The 20,110-nt window shown below is 32.3% G+C and overlaps 1 protein-coding gene across 1 annotated transcript; it reads left to right on the top strand.

The window, feature by feature from the left end:
• Positions 1-3,763: 3,763 nt before the first annotated feature.
• On the top strand, positions 3,764-4,653 carry LOC149000878 (uncharacterized). The gene is made up of 2 exons (XM_089140636.1): positions 3,764-4,225; positions 4,333-4,653. The coding sequence occupies exons 1-2, from the start codon at positions 3,960-3,962 to the stop codon at positions 4,634-4,636; spliced, it is 570 nt and encodes a 189-aa protein (XP_088996762.1). The 5' UTR covers positions 3,764-3,959; the 3' UTR covers positions 4,637-4,653.
• The last annotated feature ends 15,457 nt before the right edge of the window (positions 4,654-20,110 follow it).

A 20,110-nucleotide genomic window follows, 5' to 3' on the forward strand; every position in this document is an offset into this window, starting at 1 on the left:
TTCAAAAAAAACCAATGTTAAATTTTAGTCTTTGACTTTAAAATTATTATTTGTTAATGGATGAGGAAAATATAACTTTTTCTTATTGAACAAAATCTTACTTTTAAGTTTTCCAATTTACAAGACAACTCCCTATTGTCTATGGCCTATCCGCCTATGGCATTGTGGAGCAAAACAGAACGGTTCATCAATTCACCAGAAGAGGATATTGGCGAACATAATCTGTTAAAAGAAGAATAGCCATCCATCAAAAGATTTGTTGAGGAAAACCAGATCTCTAGAAGAAATCAAAAAGTAGAACTCCAATAGGAAACCAAATCTGCAGAAGAAACTAAATCGCAAAGCTCCAACTAGAGATCCAGATCTGTAGAAAATCTGAATCGCAGACCTCCTACTCACCAAAAACCCTAAAACCAAAATCGATTTCCTTTCCTTAGCGGCTTATTCTTCTGGGTGTTTTGCGTAACGATTCAAGTCTGCAAAAAATGAATCTGATAATTAGATGCAAAAAACAGTTCAATTAAACGGTTTGTGAAATCTGGTTTCTTCTAGGCTTTGTAAGTAACGGTTTTCAGATGAAAAAAAAAAGTGTTCTTCACAGAAATCGAGAAGGAGAATTCCGAAAAAAACAAAAACGGCAGTAGAGAAATTCAAAGTTATATTCTTTGCTTTCCAAGTGAAATCTGTCTTTGGGAAGTTATTATTGGGTAAACAAAAGAAGACCAACAATAATACAACAGATATGTTTCTGATTTCTGAGTTTTCTAGCTCAAGTTTTAGTGTTTCAAAGCAATACAGAGAGAATTCCATCGGTAGAAATTCTTGTGTGTTTGAAGTGGGTTTTGCAGTAACTTGCTGGTGGTTCAATGGAGATAGTTGATTTGCACAGAAATACTGGTTTTCGGAATAGTTTGTCGGTAGGGAGAGGTGGTGAATCGAGGGAACAGGGAGTCTTCTTTTGTAAATTTGAAAAAATTGCGTGAGATTTTGTAAAATTTAAAAAAGAAAAAAATTCTCTTCATCTGTGCCAAAATGATAAATTTCAAACTAAAAGTAAACAGAATTTTTTTATTGGTAATATTCCAAGCTCATCTAATCGGACAAATTGAAATATTATCCACTTAAGTGGGCCAAATTAAGGGTATCAATTGTATGTCGACACCGTTATACCGTAATGAATCTTACTGTGTAAACTATACCATTTTAAAATTCGATCGTTATGCACCGAAACTGTTTTATAGAATTCGGTATGGTGTGCCGTATACCGAATTACCATACCAAATCTGATTATCCTTAATCTAGTTGGGGTTAGGCTTGATTTTAATGGCCAATCCATCTTGATATTATTCTTGAAAAATCAAGTTCAATGTAGTCCATAAAACTATATTTTTAATTATAAAATTTTATTTCATACCAACTAAAAGAAAGAAAGTCTTCGACCACTTTCCTCTCTTACCAAATTTTGTAGTTGTTAGTTATTGAAAATGAAAAAAGGTTTTAAACGAATAAGAAAGCGAAAGAAAAGAGAATTGAAAAATAGTAACGTTAATATGCTCTAGTCAATACGTTAGCTTATTGTGACAATATTAAAAATTAGAAGAACTAGTTTTTTCATATCGAAACTATACCGAATCATGCTCGTTTTTCTGGTCCCGATTTTATACCGAACCATTTTTAAAATATCGTTTTCATACCGTAACATAAAAATTCGATACGATATAATTTCGATATATAAGGTTTTGAACTTTGATACCATACCGAGTTGACACCAAAACAAAATGGAAAAAAACTCTTTGTTGAAGAAACAATAGTTTCCTACTCTTTAATTGGTTCAATAACATTTAGACTCCTTTTAACTGAATTATAACAGTTACACCCCTTTTGCCTAGCAAAGATCACAAAATTCTTCTTGCTGTTAATGTTCTCCGTTTTATAATATGAAATGTCGAATTATTGATTGCATCATAGAACCATTAGTATCCTTTTGAATCTTAATGGCTCCAATCAGTTTTATGTTTTGGGCCCCACTTAATAATATAGCATGGATTTCCATCATCATAAGATCTTTGGAGACATCACCCCAATGGATTAAAGTTAAAATTGAGAAAAAAGAAGAAAAAAAAAGTAAGAAAAACTTAAACCTAGAAGGTCTTCATTATTATTATTATTATTTTTGTATGAGAAGGTCTTCATTACATGTGCACCGAAAATGACAAAATATTATGAATACCCTCCACATTGTCATGTGAGAAGCCAACAGGAAATTGTCCTCAAAACCAACCTCCTCATGTGGGTCCCACCATTGCACGCTATGCTTCCTCCTTGAATCCTGGCCCCACCTTCTTAAATCTCACTTCTCCTTAAAATCTTATTCTTTCTGCTTCAATCCTGGTTTTTTTTTCTCTCTCTTTCTTTTCAAGTCTTGTTTGGATTGCCTTGGAGAATGGATAAGGTTGAGGACAAAGGTGTGGACCAAAATCAAGACATTGAATGGTGAGTTGGTGAGTTCCATGCCACGTTTTTGGGTTTATGGGTTTGGGCCCATCCATGAAAACTAGGGACAATTTATTTATTTATATGATTAGCCTGACTAGGGATATTTATCATTCCAAGGTATATAGAGAAAGACTATTATTTTTCAATCTAACGGCAATTTATTTATTTGTATATCTCAATCTAGGGGCAGGTTGTGAGGTTAAAGTTTTCCTTTTTCACTTTTAGGGTTTGGGAAGATGAAGTGTGCCAAAGAGGCGTTATTCACAATTCAAACATTTGAAAATATTATTTATTGAAAGTATAGTGAGGTTTCAAGACTTGAATCAGATGATTCAACGATGTTTAAATTGTTCAAATAATCTAGTATTTTCTTAGATGATATACTTCCATATTGGAACAATGAATGGTCAATAAAATGGTTTAGAAATGATACAAACCAATGGGGGTTGGTCCAAATGGTAAGCAGCTTGGTCCGCTTAAACCTTGTGGATGTAAAAATCCTTGCTGGAAGACTCACCCACCACAGCCAGTGCGTTCCGGGTCGAATACCGAATTAGTCAGGGCAAAGCCTTGGAAACCGGAGTTGGCAACCCAAAAATAAAAAAAAATAAAAAAAAAGAAATGATTTATACAAATCATCTTTATGTACTATTTTATTCAACTATGGTTGGATCAATTGATTATAAAATAATTTAAATTAAAATTTAATAGTTAGAGACCTCTTTTCGGGCAATTTGTTGCGTAAGAGAAAAACAAGGAAATGCAAGATTTCTAACTTAACGTATGAAAATTAATATGTTAGGAGATCTAAGTGGTTTTCTAAAAGGTTTGTTCTGTACTATATATAATAGATAATTTATAATCTCGATGTCAATTCTTTTCCTAAGTTTATTATTAGTGACTATTTATTAAATTAAATAATTACCCATTTATCCTAATATTAGGATTTGCATGGTGGTGAAGAATTCTTGCTTTACTATCTTTGGTGGAAATTAGAGACCTTTCTGACCTTATATTAACTTTGTTGCAAGAACAAATTGGAATGAACAAGAAAAGAAAAAGGAGAAAATAATAAAAAATGATGAAAAGGTGGGGGTTGTCTTATGGTCGGTGTGGATATGGATGAATTGAAGGTACTAGTAGACCTTATCCTCTTCATTTTGCTTCTTTTCATGGTAAAATGAGTGGGGGACAAGACAAGGTGTGGAAAAGTGGATAATTCCGAATCAAGAATTTAAGAAAAATAAAACCAAATTTATCTTCATTAGCACTTTTTGGATAATCTATTAGGTCTCCCATCAAGATTTTCTATCTTTGTACATCGTAAGGGACTGTTTCAAGTCTTCCCACATGGCAGCATGAGATACAGATAAAAGAAGACCTTCTTCAACTACAAATTGAATTCTTCTTATCTTCAGATCTTAAGAAACACCATTTGGGGGGTTGGGTTTATCAGATTCAGGATGGATTCTTCTTGCTGCAACCAACAAAAGAAGCATGAGATCATGTTTGAAGGTCATGAAGGTGGTGATGATGATGATGATCTTGGATCAGCTTCTTCTTCATCTTCAGATACTTCAAGAGACTTTATCTCATCACCAAGTTCTGATTTCACAGATGATGCAACAACCATGGAGTCCTCTTCAGCTTCTGCTTTTTCACCAGATCCACTCTCCAGTAATAGCCCTTTGTTTGAGATGTCTTCTCTCATGCAAGAACTCCCTTTCAAGTAAGAACCTCTCCCTCTCCCTCTCCCTTTCTTCATTAACAAGAGTTTCTGTCCTGATCTCGAGATGTTTACGTTGGTTCTGATAATCCAATTGATGGGTTTTGCAGGAGAGGGTTATCAAAGTATTACCAAGGGAAGTCTCAGTCATTTACATCTTTATCAAATGTGAAGAGCTTAGAAGACCTTGCCAAGCCAGAAAACCCATACAACAAGAAGCTCAAGACCTGCAAGAGCTATGGAGGTTTATCAGAATGTCAGAAATCTTGGTCTCCCAAAACCAGCTCAAAGACAATCTCAAAGAAACCTTCAAGGGCTTCCTGTTATGCAGCTAATGTGAGAAAGAACAATAGTTTCATGGGCACCAGCAGACCTCCAGTTCACCCACAGAGAACGAATAGTTTGATTGCTTGAACGTTTAGTAACTAGAACCTGTAGCGTCATCTACTCATAAAATTTTTAGAAAGTGTAACTATCACCAACATCTTTGAGTATCATCATATATGAAGCCGTAAGAAGATAAATTTTCTTGTAATGGCTTTACTTGTTTCTTTTCATTTTTTAGGGTTGTTAAAAAAGAATTTTTCTTCTTTTTCATCAATGTAGACAGATACTTTAGAAGAGAATATTTCTTTGTATCCTCTTTTCATTTTTCCATAGAAATCTGAGTAGAAGAATACTAAACTCTTGTTGTTTATTACTACTATTATTCTTTTGCTTTTTTGTAGTTTTTACATAAATTCTTTCAGATAATATCAAACAGTACAAATATTTTTGTTTCTATTTGCATAACAATGTAAACCAGCAGTTACTTTACTTCATTCTGGATACATTAATTATTTATGGACTAAATAGCAACCGTGGTTCTAGCAACTGTTGCTAGGTTTAAGTCAATTTTTGCGCAGGTTGATTGCTGCATATCCTTAGGTGGTAGTCATTATATATAATTTAAATATAAGACGTAGTTTTGCCCTGACTCGAGAAATTTTGAACTCTGATATTATATTTAGAGGTGAACTTTTATCGAGGTGTCGGTCGTGGCTAAAGAAGTATAATATTTACAATAAAAAATTATATAAAAATAATAATATGATTTTTATGGAAGGATAATATTTTAAAATGCATGCCTATCATTAATGTTAAATGTGGATGTAGTACAATAATCTACGCAAAACATATCTAGAGGCATCCATCGGAAAAGAAGGTCGAGGTGAATTTTATTATAATTATTTAGATAATTATACTAATTTTATTTCACTTTTGTCCTAAAAGTTTGATTATGAACGAAAAGAAACTGAAAATAAATTTTTCTGAGGACAAAAGGATAATTTCACGAGAAAATATGAATTTCTTTCAAATGTTTGGCTAAGACTTTTTTTTAAGATGATTCTAGACGTTTTCACTATTTTCTTTTGGGGAGGTTCACCACTTTTTCATCATTCTTGATAACCATTCCAAATTAAAAAGTGGTCGCAATAATCTTCAATCCAAATTGTCATTAGAATTCCGCGTATGAACAAATTCAAACAAATGAATATTGATATAAAAAATGATTTTTTTTATCTTTCTAATTCCATTCTTGTTGGAACAACCAAACACATTTTCCAACACGTCATTCAGATGATGGACTATTTTGCTTCGAAGCAGTGCCTACTTAAGACTCACATCCTCTGTAATTCTTTTCCTTACCATTTCATGTAATTTCATCATAGGATTGTGCCATGTGGCATTTAAGTAATCTAATGGTTATCCAATTTAAACTAAATTTGAATTTTATTTAATCCCACCCATAAATTTGAATTTTATTTAAACTCTAGTTTGTTGGGTAACATTTGGATTACTTAAATGCCACATGGCACAATCCTATGATGAAATTGCAAGGAATTGTAGGGAAAGGAATTATAGAGAATGTGAATCGGCCTACATGACACTGCTCCAATCAGTCAACGGTTGGATTTGAACTTTAGTACTAAAATTAAATCTCCATTGTTTATTATAAGCATGTGCATTAAACATCAATTTAAGTGAAATGTTTCAAACGAGGCGAACCATCAAAGGTTCGACTTGAACCAAATCAACCGAATTAATGGAGATTGTCCTCCATTCTCATCTTCGCTGTAATTCTTCTTCTTCTTCTTCCTGTGTTGATACAGAAAAGCTAGTGAGATGGTTATATCCTTATCACCGTTTCTTCTCTTCTTATCACTTCGTCCTCTCTTTTGCTCTGACCGGTGCTGAATCCATTGTATACTCTGAAATTCACCATAAATACTGAAATCAAATCCAGACATGATTCTTCTGTTCTTCCTTCTCCGCCACCAGATGAACTATATTTCTACATTTTGCTCGATTCAATCATTTAGCCAAGCGTCTGAGATTCAACACTGCTGTTTTTCCTTTTCTTCTTTTTTTTTTCTTTCTTCAATTTAATTCCCTATCAAATCCTGATCGAAACTAAAAAATAAGACCACGCAGTACACCACTGATCACGACCAGTCAAATTCTTAACTTGTTCATGAAATTCAGAGCAACTGATGAAAAGGCAATTAAAAAACAGAGCACGAGACTGCAAAACAGATTATTCATGCTAAAAGACAGGAAATGAAATTTTAGGGTTCCGAAGAAGCTATGGAAACCTCACTTCTGCTCTGCAAATTGTGATAAAATTAAAACCAAAAGTGTTGCCGATACCTTTATTGCAAGATTCCAAGTAAGTTTGAAGCTTGAGAAGGTGAATTCCATCGAGGAAAAGCAAATTAACCAGAAGCCCAATGTAGGAAATTAAATTTATTTTATTGTTTGTGGATTGATTTTCCATTTTCCCCCTTATTCTCCAAAGCAGATTTTTTCAATCTGCTCACGTCTTCAGCGTCAAGCTACCACCAATCTGAGCAATATGTTATACAACGAAGATGAGAACTTGAACAGTGGAGATTCGCTTGGTTTGGTTCTAGTTGAACCTCTCAGATGGTTCGGTTCGTTTGAAATAAAAACGGTTTATTTTTACTTAAGTTGGTGTTTAATGCACATACTCATAATGGACAATGAAGATTTAATCTAAGTACCAAAGTTAAAATCTGACCGTTGGCTGCTTGGAACAGTGCCTACATGGCACTCACCCATGTAATGTTTTTGTGACACAAAAATAAAATAAAAAACTTAAATAGCTTACTTCACTGATATTTCCTCTACAACAAAATGTTAGTTTGCACCCCAACAGTTAATTGCATGCATGGAAATATTACAAAAAAACAAGATTCCACCTCTTAATGGAAGAAGGTAGTCATTTTGATTTCCACCTTCATTTATAGTAGTAAGACATTTCGGATCCTTTGTACCTTAAGCACAAGGGAGTCTGGATTCTCTATCCATAGCTATTTGTACTTTTGACATACTTTTCTACCACAAATTAGGAGGCAATCCACCTATGAGTTTTAATTTTTTTTTTAAAATAAAATTAAAAGTGAGATCTCTAGTGAATTCCCTGTGGATCTCCCTCTTAATGCATGATAAAAAAGTATAAAGAAAGCACAACACTTTTTCCTCATGTACAGGGAATTTCAATTCAACATGTATTAAAGGCCACAACTAGCCAACTAGGTAGCTAGTGTCCATTCTGTTGTTCACCCAAAATTAAAGTAACTTCATTTTGTTACCCTAGGTGCGAATGGTACCGATGTCGTTCACATCATCAGTATACTATATACTATGCTAGCGTTAGTTGTGAATATTTTTACAATCAACTTCAATAAAGTAGAGAATTGAACTTGCTCAGTAATAGAGAGCTAAGAAATAGAGGATACCGGGATTTATGAAACACTCACTTTATATATCTAACAAGGACAAAATAATAGTAAATCGGGTTCAACCACGATCGGGTCAAGAATCCTAGTATGGACTGGTTCAAGGGTTGAACCAATACGTAGCGTAAGTATGAAGAAACCTAGTTATGAATAGAGATGTACTTCCAATAAATTCAGGATACACGATCGTACCATATATGGTAACTACAACTGAATCAGAAAGAAGGGGTAAACGTCCTACAATCGGACAGCTACCAAGAAAGATTATGAGCGAATCCAACAACTGAGAGTAAGAAGTGAATCCTATATAAACTAAAGCATTACACAGAGTTCGGGTATTTGAATCGTTTCCTTCCATTGCCGTTATTCAATTAAGCTCTACAACTAGTCAGAGTTCTACGGTGATCCATTATTGATTTAACTTTCGGAGGTGGTTTCCCGACCGTGGAGTCGGTCCACTTCTAATCTTGTTTTGTAGGCACGCATTGAGGATTAAAATTTCTTTGGACATTAATATTTTAAAATTTTTTTTCTAGAAGTCTTGAATTTTTTTTCATTCTAAAATTATATTTCTAGATTTGAGAAGTCGATTCGTAGATAATTTTTGTAGTCATAATAGTTTAAGTCTAAATTGAATAACGATCGAAATTAAAGGATCAAAATCATCCTGTATATTACTTTAGATGGAACGATGGACTAACAGCATTCACTTCAAAACCTTGTGAAGTAATTGATTCTAATTAATTGTTAATATTTTCCCTTCTATCTCGAATATCAATTAATATTTTTATTGATCTAGCAGTAGATCATAGATCATCCTTATCATGTGTTTTACATGAAACCATGACTTTCTTAAACTTACGGCCTCCACATAGAAAATAGTCACCACTATGCTTTTAATACTCCTAGCGATAACATTAAAACTCATTTGGTCATGTTTGTCAACCGGTTAATGCTTTCAAATCCCTAATGAGAAAAGGGAAAAAAAATTGGCAGGAATGAGAAAATTTTATAATGTGTTTTTTAAAAATGTTTTTGGACTATGAGATCAACATCATTTATTAAATGATTTCGGTCAATTTATGTAAATAATTTTCATTTCACAATTTTAAATAATTTTGTTATCAAATTTTGTTTTTAAATCTTTGTGCTACAGTTTTAGAAATGGACTTTTAAATGTTTTAAATAGATTAACCGGTTTGAAGTACCAGCATTGAATATGTATTTGTAAGATGTTTCAAAATATGTGTTTTTTTAAATCAAATATTGTATTGTATTGGTCAATGTATCTTAGTGTAATTTAATAGAGAAACATCCATATGTAACGTATCGGTTGTGTCCAATATGAAAAAAAATGTCTTGTGCAATCCTTGTTGCTGAAAATCATCGACATTTCCCATTATAAGTTTTGTTCCCAATTATTTTTATTTGGGCAAATTACATATAGACTCCATGTTTTTGCAATCAATTACTGAAGAAAAAACGATTACAAATTCCCCCTTATTGTTTTTTGCTGTCCATTCATAACTTTCAATTCTTAACTACAAGAGGGCATCTTTAATTGACTTTTTTTCCAAGGATAATAAATATAATTGATTGTAAACATAGGGACTATATGTAAGTTGGTCTTTTTACTTTGACTAAGATCACTAAAGTTTATCCAAAAATACTAAAATCAGTAGGGTATTTTTTTTTATATTATATAATTTTTTACATACACTCCATGAAACTCGTGATGTCCCCTAAAAGAGAAACAATTATAAATAAGTCCACCCTATTAAACACCATTAAGAAATATTTCAGTTAATGTTTGGAATTCAAAAGAAATTTATATAAAATAGCTATAACTTGTTAAAAGGGCTTTTATATTCACCCTAATTTTGTCATTACATTTGTGACACCTCCAAAAGTCTAATAGATCTAGAAGATGTTAATTTGCATGTGTGAGTGTACTTGTTGACATGAAAAATTCAAACAAATGGATATTAGTGCCAAAAAAGAAATTCTTTTCACCTCCATTTGTGTTGAGAGTTAAAAACATTGCCCTTTTCGAGAGAAAATCATAAACTTGTTTAAAATAAGTAAATATGATAATGCTTCATGATAATTATTTTTTTGGTAAGAGTTTCAGCTTTTGAATTTTGTTGTAGAAGGTACAACTTTTGATTAATAGAATAACAACATTCCACAATATATTATGTCCATAATTGGTTTCTTCCAATATCTTATTTTTGTTCCTTAAATGTACATAAGACATTTGGATTGAGATTTAAGAATGAAAAAACAATACTCATCAATGAAACTTGTCTTCTGATTTTATAGTGGAAAAAAAATATATGTCAAGCTCATATGTTATGCAATTAATAAATCATTCAAGACTCATGCCCCTTAGAAATCTGTTGGAGTGTAGCATTATTATTCCATGCATTTGACATTTCATATGTTATGCAATTAATAAATCATTCAAGACTTATGCCCCTAAGAATTTTGTTGAAGTGTAACCCACAACACATATTTTCTTTTTCTTTTTTATTTTGCTTTATAGGCTATACACAACCATGTAATGTTTTCGTGATAAAAAAAGAACATTAATAGTCTACTTCCCTGATAATTTGTTTGTAACAAAATGTTAAGATTAATTCAATAATTCATTAAATGTTTTTTCTTTAATAAATACTAAAAACAGTTTTGAGTATTTTTCAAAGTAGCAGTTATTATTTAGGTATTGGATAAAACTTACTTGCTTCTGAAAGTAAAAACAATACTCGTAAACCTATGATAAAATCTATTTTCTTTAAAAAAATTGAAAATTGTAATAAATTTTATTAAATTTGTCATAGTTATATTTAGTGTGTCAAATTCCATAAATATCTCATCTAAAACTATTTCACTTTATTCCAACCTGCACCCAATTTTTGTTTCGAGAATCAGACATCGAAAGTGTTTCTCAAAGTAAAAATTTCATGAATTTTTATTTATGTTACAAAAATCATCCAAAACAAAACAGTTTTATTAAATGGCTTTTGAATGATTTTTCTATTTTTCGAAGCAATAACACTTGAAACTGTTTTCTGGTCGATTATCAAACATGTCCTTAATTTACACCTTAATAATCAATGGAAACATGCATGCCAGCATGATTGGAGAACAAGATTTCCACTTCTTAATGGGCTTTGCACTTCTCTTAAGGAAGTAAGGCAATCATTTTCCCTTGTATCCAGAGGCACAAGAGTCATGCAACTAAATTTTACTCTAGTAAACGGTCGATTCATTAAATCAAATTGTGTCATATTACGAAAACTCAAACCCTCAGCTATCATCACAAATCTCCGAAATTAAATCATTGGGGGTCGTACATCAAAATATGTCTGTAGATGTCCAAAGAATGTTGAAAATTTATAAAACACATACTTTATATATTTGAATATTTTTTGGGAGACTAGATTTCTAGATTTAAGAAGTCAATTCAAAGATTTTTGGTAGTCATAATGGTTTAGGTGTAAATCGGTTTAGAGTCCACAATGATCAAATTCATCCTATACTTTGCTTCAGATGGAACCATTGACTAACAGCATTCACCCCTTCAGGACTTTCAACATTCACTCTAAATTTTTCTCCAAACCAATTCATTCTGCCACGTTTGTCAACCGATTAATACTTTTAAATCTCAAATGAGAAAATATTAGTAATTTTTTACTGATGGTGTACCTAAATGGGGTGAAACTCTAATTTCTCCGCTTATGTGAGAAAAATTACTAATAACCTAATTTCAATAAAGTAGAAAATACTCGTTACCCACTTACCTTGATTCTGTTATTCAATTCAAATTTTGAAATTTAAATGATATTTTTACCCACTAATAGTAGTTACAAGTAATTTTTCATTTTATTGAAATTAGATCACTAATAATTTTTCCCACTTAAAGCGCCACTTAAGTATTTCTACTAGCGATTTTAATTTGAGGATGTTCATGCTTTCTATAAAATGTTTAAAATCCCGTTTATAAACTATTCGCACCTATTCGGCGGCATTAATTTGAGGATGTAATCGTGGTGCGCGCAAGCTGGCCCGAATGAACCTCATAAAAAAAATGTAAAAAACAGAAGTTAAATTTGGCCTAAAAAAAAAAAAACTCTGTTTTGATCTTCTTTAGAAAGCATGAACATCAACTTCACTTTGTAGTTAAAATAAATTTTTCTCAACCTGCTCATTTTTTGTACTAAAGTTTATAAACGGGATTTTAAACATTTTTAATAATTAATTTATGCATACAATATTTAATTAGCATTTCCAATGCTGGAAACTCTTATTCACATCATAGAAGAAACGATCCATTGATTAAAAATATAACACCACAAAACATTCTAACTGTTGCTGTACTAGTTGATTATATCCTGATGCTTCATTATGCATTCTCTCATATCTCTTATAATAACTTCTTTTGATGTTGTATGTTTACCATTTATCTTCTTTCATTGAGAGCTTAAATGCCTCTTTAAGTAATTCTAGTACAATGAAGGTATTGGTTTCCTCCACTATCTTAGGTTTGTCATTGATCATAATTTTTTCTTGTTACCCTAACAACACAAATCATACAATTGAGTTGAGATTCTAAAATACTTTTCAATGAATTGTCATGGTTATATAATGTGAAATGAAATATCAGACCCTGTTTATGTAATGAAACATTCGAGCCTCATGATCCACCCAACATTCTCTTTTCTTTTTTTGGGTGAAGTTACTCAATGCATTCTAATTACATGAATAATCATCTAAAATAATTTTGTATCTTCATTCCATGAATAATCGCGTAAAGTTATTTAAGGACGCTTTCAGGTGTACAATGGAATCAAACTAAATTTCGGGTTCAAAACAATCTGTTGGGATTTTATTTCATAGATTACTTTATGGTTTGATTTTGGTTTTAGGAAAAGAGAAAAAAATGTTGATGATTAAGCAAATAATACATGATTTAGAGAAACCATCCGAGATAAGATCAGAAAAACTACATTGAAAGAGTAATCATTTCCGAGCATATTTGTTCTTTAGTGTGACCCCAAAACTCTCCAACAATAATTATAGTGTAACTTGTGCATTAAACAACTACTGTCTTCAAATGACTATCATGAAATTCCGACAGAACAGGGCCATAGACACCGAGATGTGAACCATTCAAGTGGTTCACTACAAAAAAAAATCAATTCTAAACAACCCAAAATGCTCCTTAGCATTATAGCAATTTGATAAGCCACTTGAATAGTTGTTCCTCGATCATTAAATATTTGAGCCCGATTAAATTCAAAAAGAAGATGAGTGATTTTTGTAAGAATTTCTTCTAGCCTTTTGTTAGAGGATTGTGATGACCTTTCTTCACCAGTTAAAATGATAGCATCAGCATCTCCTTTGCTCTAGAAATGAATAGTTTGTCTACGAGCTAATTCCAACCTATAAAGAATAGTTTTTGCTTCAATTTCAATGCTATCCCTTGCATCTTGTAATTTCTCTTGCAACAAATTTACTATGCAAGTATTAGTCCTATATATGAATTATCAGCGTAAGCACTGGCCCTGTCAACATAACAAGGAGCTCAAGGGCATCAATACTGCATCTCCTTTTTTTTCTATTAGGAGAAGAAAAAAAATTCATGTTCATGATTTGTCAAATATCCCCCATAAGCATTTATGTCTGAATTAGCAAATAGTGCAAAAACAAGAACAAACCACATGTGTTGGTGACTCCAGCAGCTATTTGTTGAAGCTTAAAGCTTTTCCATATCAAAATAGTGAAATGAGAAGCTTGAACACCCTATAGTTTCTTATTGCACAAATGATAAAAATAGAGAGAGAATAGTACTAGTGGAGATCATGTCTGCGCTTCATCTATTATTTCACATTCACATGAGTGTGGGACCCATACTGTAAAGTTTCTATTCGAGTCAAACAAGATAGTATAGGTCCTACACTTATGTAATTGTGAATTAGCAATGTAAATTTCCTAGTTGGAGCCAAACATGGATTATGACAGACCAAATTAGTTGAGTTTGCTGAAAGCCTATTTTTGTGTAGCCAAAAGATGGCTAAGCAAGGGTTTGCCCGACCGTCCATTGGACTAGAGTAGCATGTAAAAAACCATGGACTGGAAAGAGTTAACGAAGGGTGAGAGAGTTGTTGGAATATCAATCTAGAGTGAAGTAAAAAATATATTATATTACTTCACGTTTTGTATCAATTATAAATAGAAAAAATATTGAAAAAAAAATTATCTAAGTTTATTATAAAATATCAAATTTTGAAAAACCCTGAATTTTGATAATACAATATAAAATATAATCTTCAACAAAAGTGATTTATCTCCGGAGCTTGTAACATCACAAGTTTGGAAAGCACATGAAAAGCTCTTTGAGATTTCAGGAAAAAGAAAAGAAAATAAAAAGCCCAGCAAAGTAGCCCAAAGGGAAGCCCAAGAGCAAAGTGGAGCCCACCTCAAAATTGTTTGTTTAAACTAAACTTAGATACTTCATTTAATCCAAAGAACCACAAAATGGGCCTGGGTTTCATAATTAAATGAGCCCAAAATCAAGTAGTAAATGCTGTTTCAAGTCCGCAATTTTCTCTTCATCGTTGATGGGTGAGGCTCTAGCAATGCGAAGTGGGCTGCTTTATGCGATCGCGGAGTGTGTCGATAAACTAATGGTGGAAAGCGACTGTCATGATCTTTTAAAGTTTGTAACTAGTACCCTCTCATTTTCTCCTCTAAATGTAGCACCTATTATTGTAAATATTATAAGCATAATGGCCCAATTTGAGTTGTGCATTGTTGCACATATCTCTATGCTGATTAATGTTGTGGTGGATCTCCTAGCTAGGAAAGCCCAGTTAGTTGCGTACTCCCTCCTTTTCCCCTCTGAATGTAGCATCCATTATTGCAAATATTATAAACATAATGGCCCAATTTGAATCATTCATTGTTGCACATATCCTTAGGCAGATCAATGTTGTGGCGGATCACCTAGCTAGGAAGGCCCAGTTGGTTGCTTGCACCATTGTTTGCCATCTTCCACTCCTTGGTTGGTGGATCTTTGTCTCCCCTCCTTGGCTTTGCTGCTTGAATGAATTATCTTTACAAAAAAAAAAAAAAAGAGTCTTAATGAAGCAAAATAGCTTGTTCATTTATTTACATAAAATTATTTATAGTCATTCTGATTCAGGAAATATGCTTTAATACAAAGATATTTCTCTTTTCAAAATGCATGGTAAGTAACATTTATAGACTTACAGCATCGATGTTTTTCATGATTGATGTTCTCCAATATCTCATTGTTCCCTAAGTTTTATTGTCATAATTGTTTTTTGATCATTCTAGTAACATACATTTGGATTGATGGAACACTCTCCAATGAATTGTTAATGAAATTATAGATGACAAGTGACCAAACCACATATTATGCATGACTTGACATTCTATTTTGATTGAATGAGGCATTCAAACCTCATGATCCTCAACTTCTATTGGTTTTAAGAGCATTTCGAGGGATTGCTCAATTAATAAAAGACCAATGCCTTCACATACGGAATTTAAGAGTTCGAATCTTTGAGAGCTATGGGTAAAGCCTTGCTTTATATTTAAATTATATATAACAGCTACTCCTTGAAAAATAGTCAAGATGCATGTAAGCTAGCCTTAGGAGCCTTGGATGAACCCCACCTAGGCTAAGGAAGGATCAATGTTTATGGCATTTCATGGAAATACATGTTGTATTTATTTATCGTGAACATCATCGTGAAAAACTTTTAATAGCTTCTTCCATAACTGCCATCAATGCACTTGCGAAACTGTAAAAAATTAAATAATTAGAGTTTGGTTGTCCAAAATTGCTACCAACCATCTCACTAATCATTTCACAAGAAAAAAATGTTCTCCAAAATATAAGTGAATTTTATTCACACTTATCAAAAAGTAGATTGTAAGAAAAACTCAATAAATAAAATGTAGCACAAACAAACGGCTTTTGAAGACCAGAAAATCAGTCAGTATATTAATTACCATTTAGACAGAGAGAGATATGAAGCCATTAATCAAACCAATCAGCAATCAGCATAAGTAAAATCAGAATGAAAAGCACATTCAAAAACCAAAGTCGGATATCCAAAATATTTCCACTTAAAAAAAAACCCTAAAGTATTTATTTACGGTGCGTTTGATAATTCTCTCATCAGGGAACATATTTTCTGTTTTCATGTGCTTTGGAATACAAAGAAACAATTAAATTGTGTTTGATAAACCGGTTTGTTTTTCTGGACTTGAAAAATGAACCAGATGTAAATCACACTCAAGAAACAATTTTTGCAATACACCTCAAAACTGTGGCTCTGCCTAAGTGATTAGACAACAAAAAGGTGCTAAGGCTATATCAATTTAATGTATGAAAAACATACAATTGAATTCGAAAGACACTCTCCAATAATCTATTATAATATTATATAATTGACGAAATTTCAGAAATTCTAGACGTTTATGTATTGCTCAGAACTGAGATTGCTTTCGTTTTCAAAAATTTCAGAAATTCTAGACGTTTTCACCACCTTTTTTTTTAATTTGAAGGTTCACCACTTTTCATCACTCTTGATAATTATTCAAAACTCAAAAATGGTCAAAATAATCTTGAATCCAAGTTGTCATTATAATTCGGGTATGAAAAATTCAAACAATTAAATATTGTTATAAAAATGGTTTTTTATCTTTCTAATTCCATTCGTGGTGGTGAAAATATTACCCAAAGCTTTTTGAATGATAGTGATTCAATTTTTATCACAAATTAAAAGAAAATTAATAATGTGCTAGTAATTAAAATCACTGTAACGGCGTAGCCCTAAAACTAAGTTTCAGTAATCATTTAAAGTTTCAAACATATAAGATTCATTTCAATTCTGAAACAATCCATGAGAACTGTTGATTTTCTCTATTTTCATGAAAATCCAGATTTTTCAGTAATTCCATGACTTTTATACTCAACAATTGGTGTTTTAAGGCGCTACACTGAGAATAAATTTTCAATGCTGCCAATGATGGGTTTATTGTGCTATCTTAATGTAATAGAGTAATATTTGATTTTCTTGTGAACCAATTCTATTGTTGACTAACACTCTATAAGTGATTGTGGCCCACTATTGGATCATATATCTTAAGAACAATTTTAATGAAATCTTGAAGGTAAAAATTCAAGGTGTGAATTATCGGTTAAGTTTCCTGTTTCGCCAAATCGCCGATAATTCGCCGAAAATCTCGACATTTCGATGGATAGATTAAGCTTCAGACGTCAGAGTCGTACTACATTCATGAACCTAAGGCTATGATTTGACCAATAAAAAAGTCACAGTCCTATTCATTCACGCGATCTCATTAAGAATTAAAAAACCCCACTTCCTAGAATTGGTTCCACATGCTAACATGCATTTAATGTTGAAACTTTTCTAGAGAACTACACTGAGCCGGTGAGATTTTCTTTAAGTCATCAATCTTCACCAGCGTCCAACAAAAGCTAAAAGCATAGAGGCAACCGGCGAGAACGAACTTCTATTCTGTGACTTGCGTCTCGCGAGTTCCGTTCTTTTTCATAATTTTCTGCAAATCTCCTCCTTTATTCCTCTCTCTTGTTTCCTCATCTCTGTAGGGATTTTGTCACAAACTTCACAATAATTGATGGCAAACCGTCTGTTGCAGATGGTAGCAGATAGTGGTTGCAGTGAAGGTTTCCTTCTCCTTTGTTCATCTCTGCAATCCCATCGTTCATCTATGTAATCCCATCCTTGTATTTTTTGTGAAGAAATTTTAAGGTTCGAAATACAGGGTTCGGTGGAGATTTTTCACCGGCATATCCCAGATTCTCCGATTTTCATCGATAGTCAGGCGATTTTCGCCGATATTCTGGCGACATTAAACAGTATAGTTTTTCGAGAGGATTTTTGGTTCATTAATCATCGAAATGGCGAAATACCGCCATGTTTCGGCGATATTTCGCCGAAAAGTTTTTCCATGGGTATATTAGGTTCATCATTGGCTTCCCCCAATGTCTTATATATTCTTGTCATTTACCATGATTCTTCCTTCTTGTTTTAAAATGCAGACAGAAATCTGCTTTCAGATTTAAGAATGAAAAGAAGATAAACATCAATGAAATTTATCTTCGGGTTTTATAGAGTGAAAAGAAAATCTGAGATCATATGTTATGCAATTAATGAATCGTTCAAGACTCATGCCCCTTGCATTCTGTTGAGTTGCAACACAATACATTGTTATTCTATGAATTGACATGTAAAATAATTCATTAGTAAGATATGATGGAGAGAGAAAGGATTGAGCATGAAGAGTTAGCATTAATCTACTGAGAAATTAATGAGGTTATTTCATTGGCAAGGACGTCCAAATGAAATGGAATAGAATTCTGGGATCAAAACTCGATATTTATAATTGAATTCAAATCAAACTACAAAGAAATGACCCGGATTTGATTTCAAAGGTGGTTTATTTTTTGAATTTTTTATATGAGCTCCCTCTGTTTCTATTGAAAACTTAGTGCACCCCTCTCTCAAAGTTGAAATCTTACAAAACTCCCCTCCACATTTGACATTGTTAGATTTTCACTAGGTTTAATTTTATTTGACAATTTTACCTTCATTTGAATAATTATTTTTTTTAAATCCTAAAAAGTTTTTATATGAATCTTTCTATTTCAATTGACACCTCTCCAAAATTAAAATCTTATAAAGCCCCCTCCACACTTCACACCGTCTGTTTTCTTTTAATTGTGAATATAATTTTACCTTTTCACCCACACTTAATAAATTCACATAAAATCATAAATAATATTTTTAATATTCATTTTTAAAATCCTAAACAATATTTTTTATGTCACCATATTACTCCAAATTATATGACCGAAATTTCCCTCAAATTAAAAAACATATTGCACGATCATTTTATAGTTTAAATTTTGGGGTGGGGTGAGCTGAGTTTTCAATTGTAATGGAGGGACTCATGTAAAAAAACTCTTCTTTGTATTTATTTTATTTTTATTATTAAATTATTATTTTTTTCTTAAAGATCATATTATTAAATTAAAAAAAAAAAAAAAATTCATCTGTGCCTTCTGCCTTATACCCTTGAATAGCAACTTAAAAATTTTTAAGATAGGAAAAGCCCCTTCTCTATCAAAAAAGCTAGTAATCTAAGTTTGATTGTTCATTCTACTCTTTTCTCTCTCTACCAAGACTCAATCAATTTTTGCCAATGCTTCAAAAGCAATATCTTCCTTGCCTACTTTTTGAGATCTCACTTTCTTCATCTAGATCTGTTAACATTGAGTGATGCTATTTCTTTTTCCTTCTCCAATCAAATTGCATTGTTTTTTCCCCACTGGATAATCTCATCATTCATACCAGAATGTCTAGACATTGTTTTAACATCCAACCAAACCATTGGATCACTCCCTAAATCATGAGATACTTTTTCAATGGCCAACTCACCTTCCACGTGTAGAGGATCCTCCATGTGGGTCCCTCAATTGAAAGCATGGTATACTCCAAGTTCTCCACATAAAAAAAAAGTTTTTTGTGGCCCTCTCTTTTGGTAACATATCTACCACTATCATTTTAAAAAAATTCTTCATTTTAGAAATTTAAAACTTTAGAATCCATATCATCATCCATCTCTTCCTGTGAATTATTAGAGTCCATAACAACGAAATTACCTCCTCTCTTAGATTAGCTGATAAGCGAATCAGAGTTTCTGCAGTGAACGATTGACAAACTTCTGCACTTTTCATATTATTTAAATTTTTAAAATTTGACTCATCCGATTCTGATTCATCTTTAAATTGTTTTCCTCGGGGACCTAGAGGAATAGGATGGCTTTTGTGCATCAAAATATTTCGAAATAATTGGAGTTTCCACCAAATTCACTTCTGAAAATATAGAGTTTTATTCGAAGATGTCTTCTCTAGTGCCAGCAACCTCTCCTCCACCACAGGATTCTTAGATTTTTTTTTTAAGTAAATAGTGTTTTTTTTTTTATTTTAACAAAAAGTAAA

This window comes from Hakea prostrata, chromosome 11 (assembly GCF_041222555.1).
Source record: "Hakea prostrata isolate BN-2017 chromosome 11, UWA_Hpros_2, whole genome shotgun sequence".
NCBI lineage: Eukaryota > Viridiplantae > Streptophyta > Magnoliopsida > Proteales > Proteaceae > Hakea > Hakea prostrata.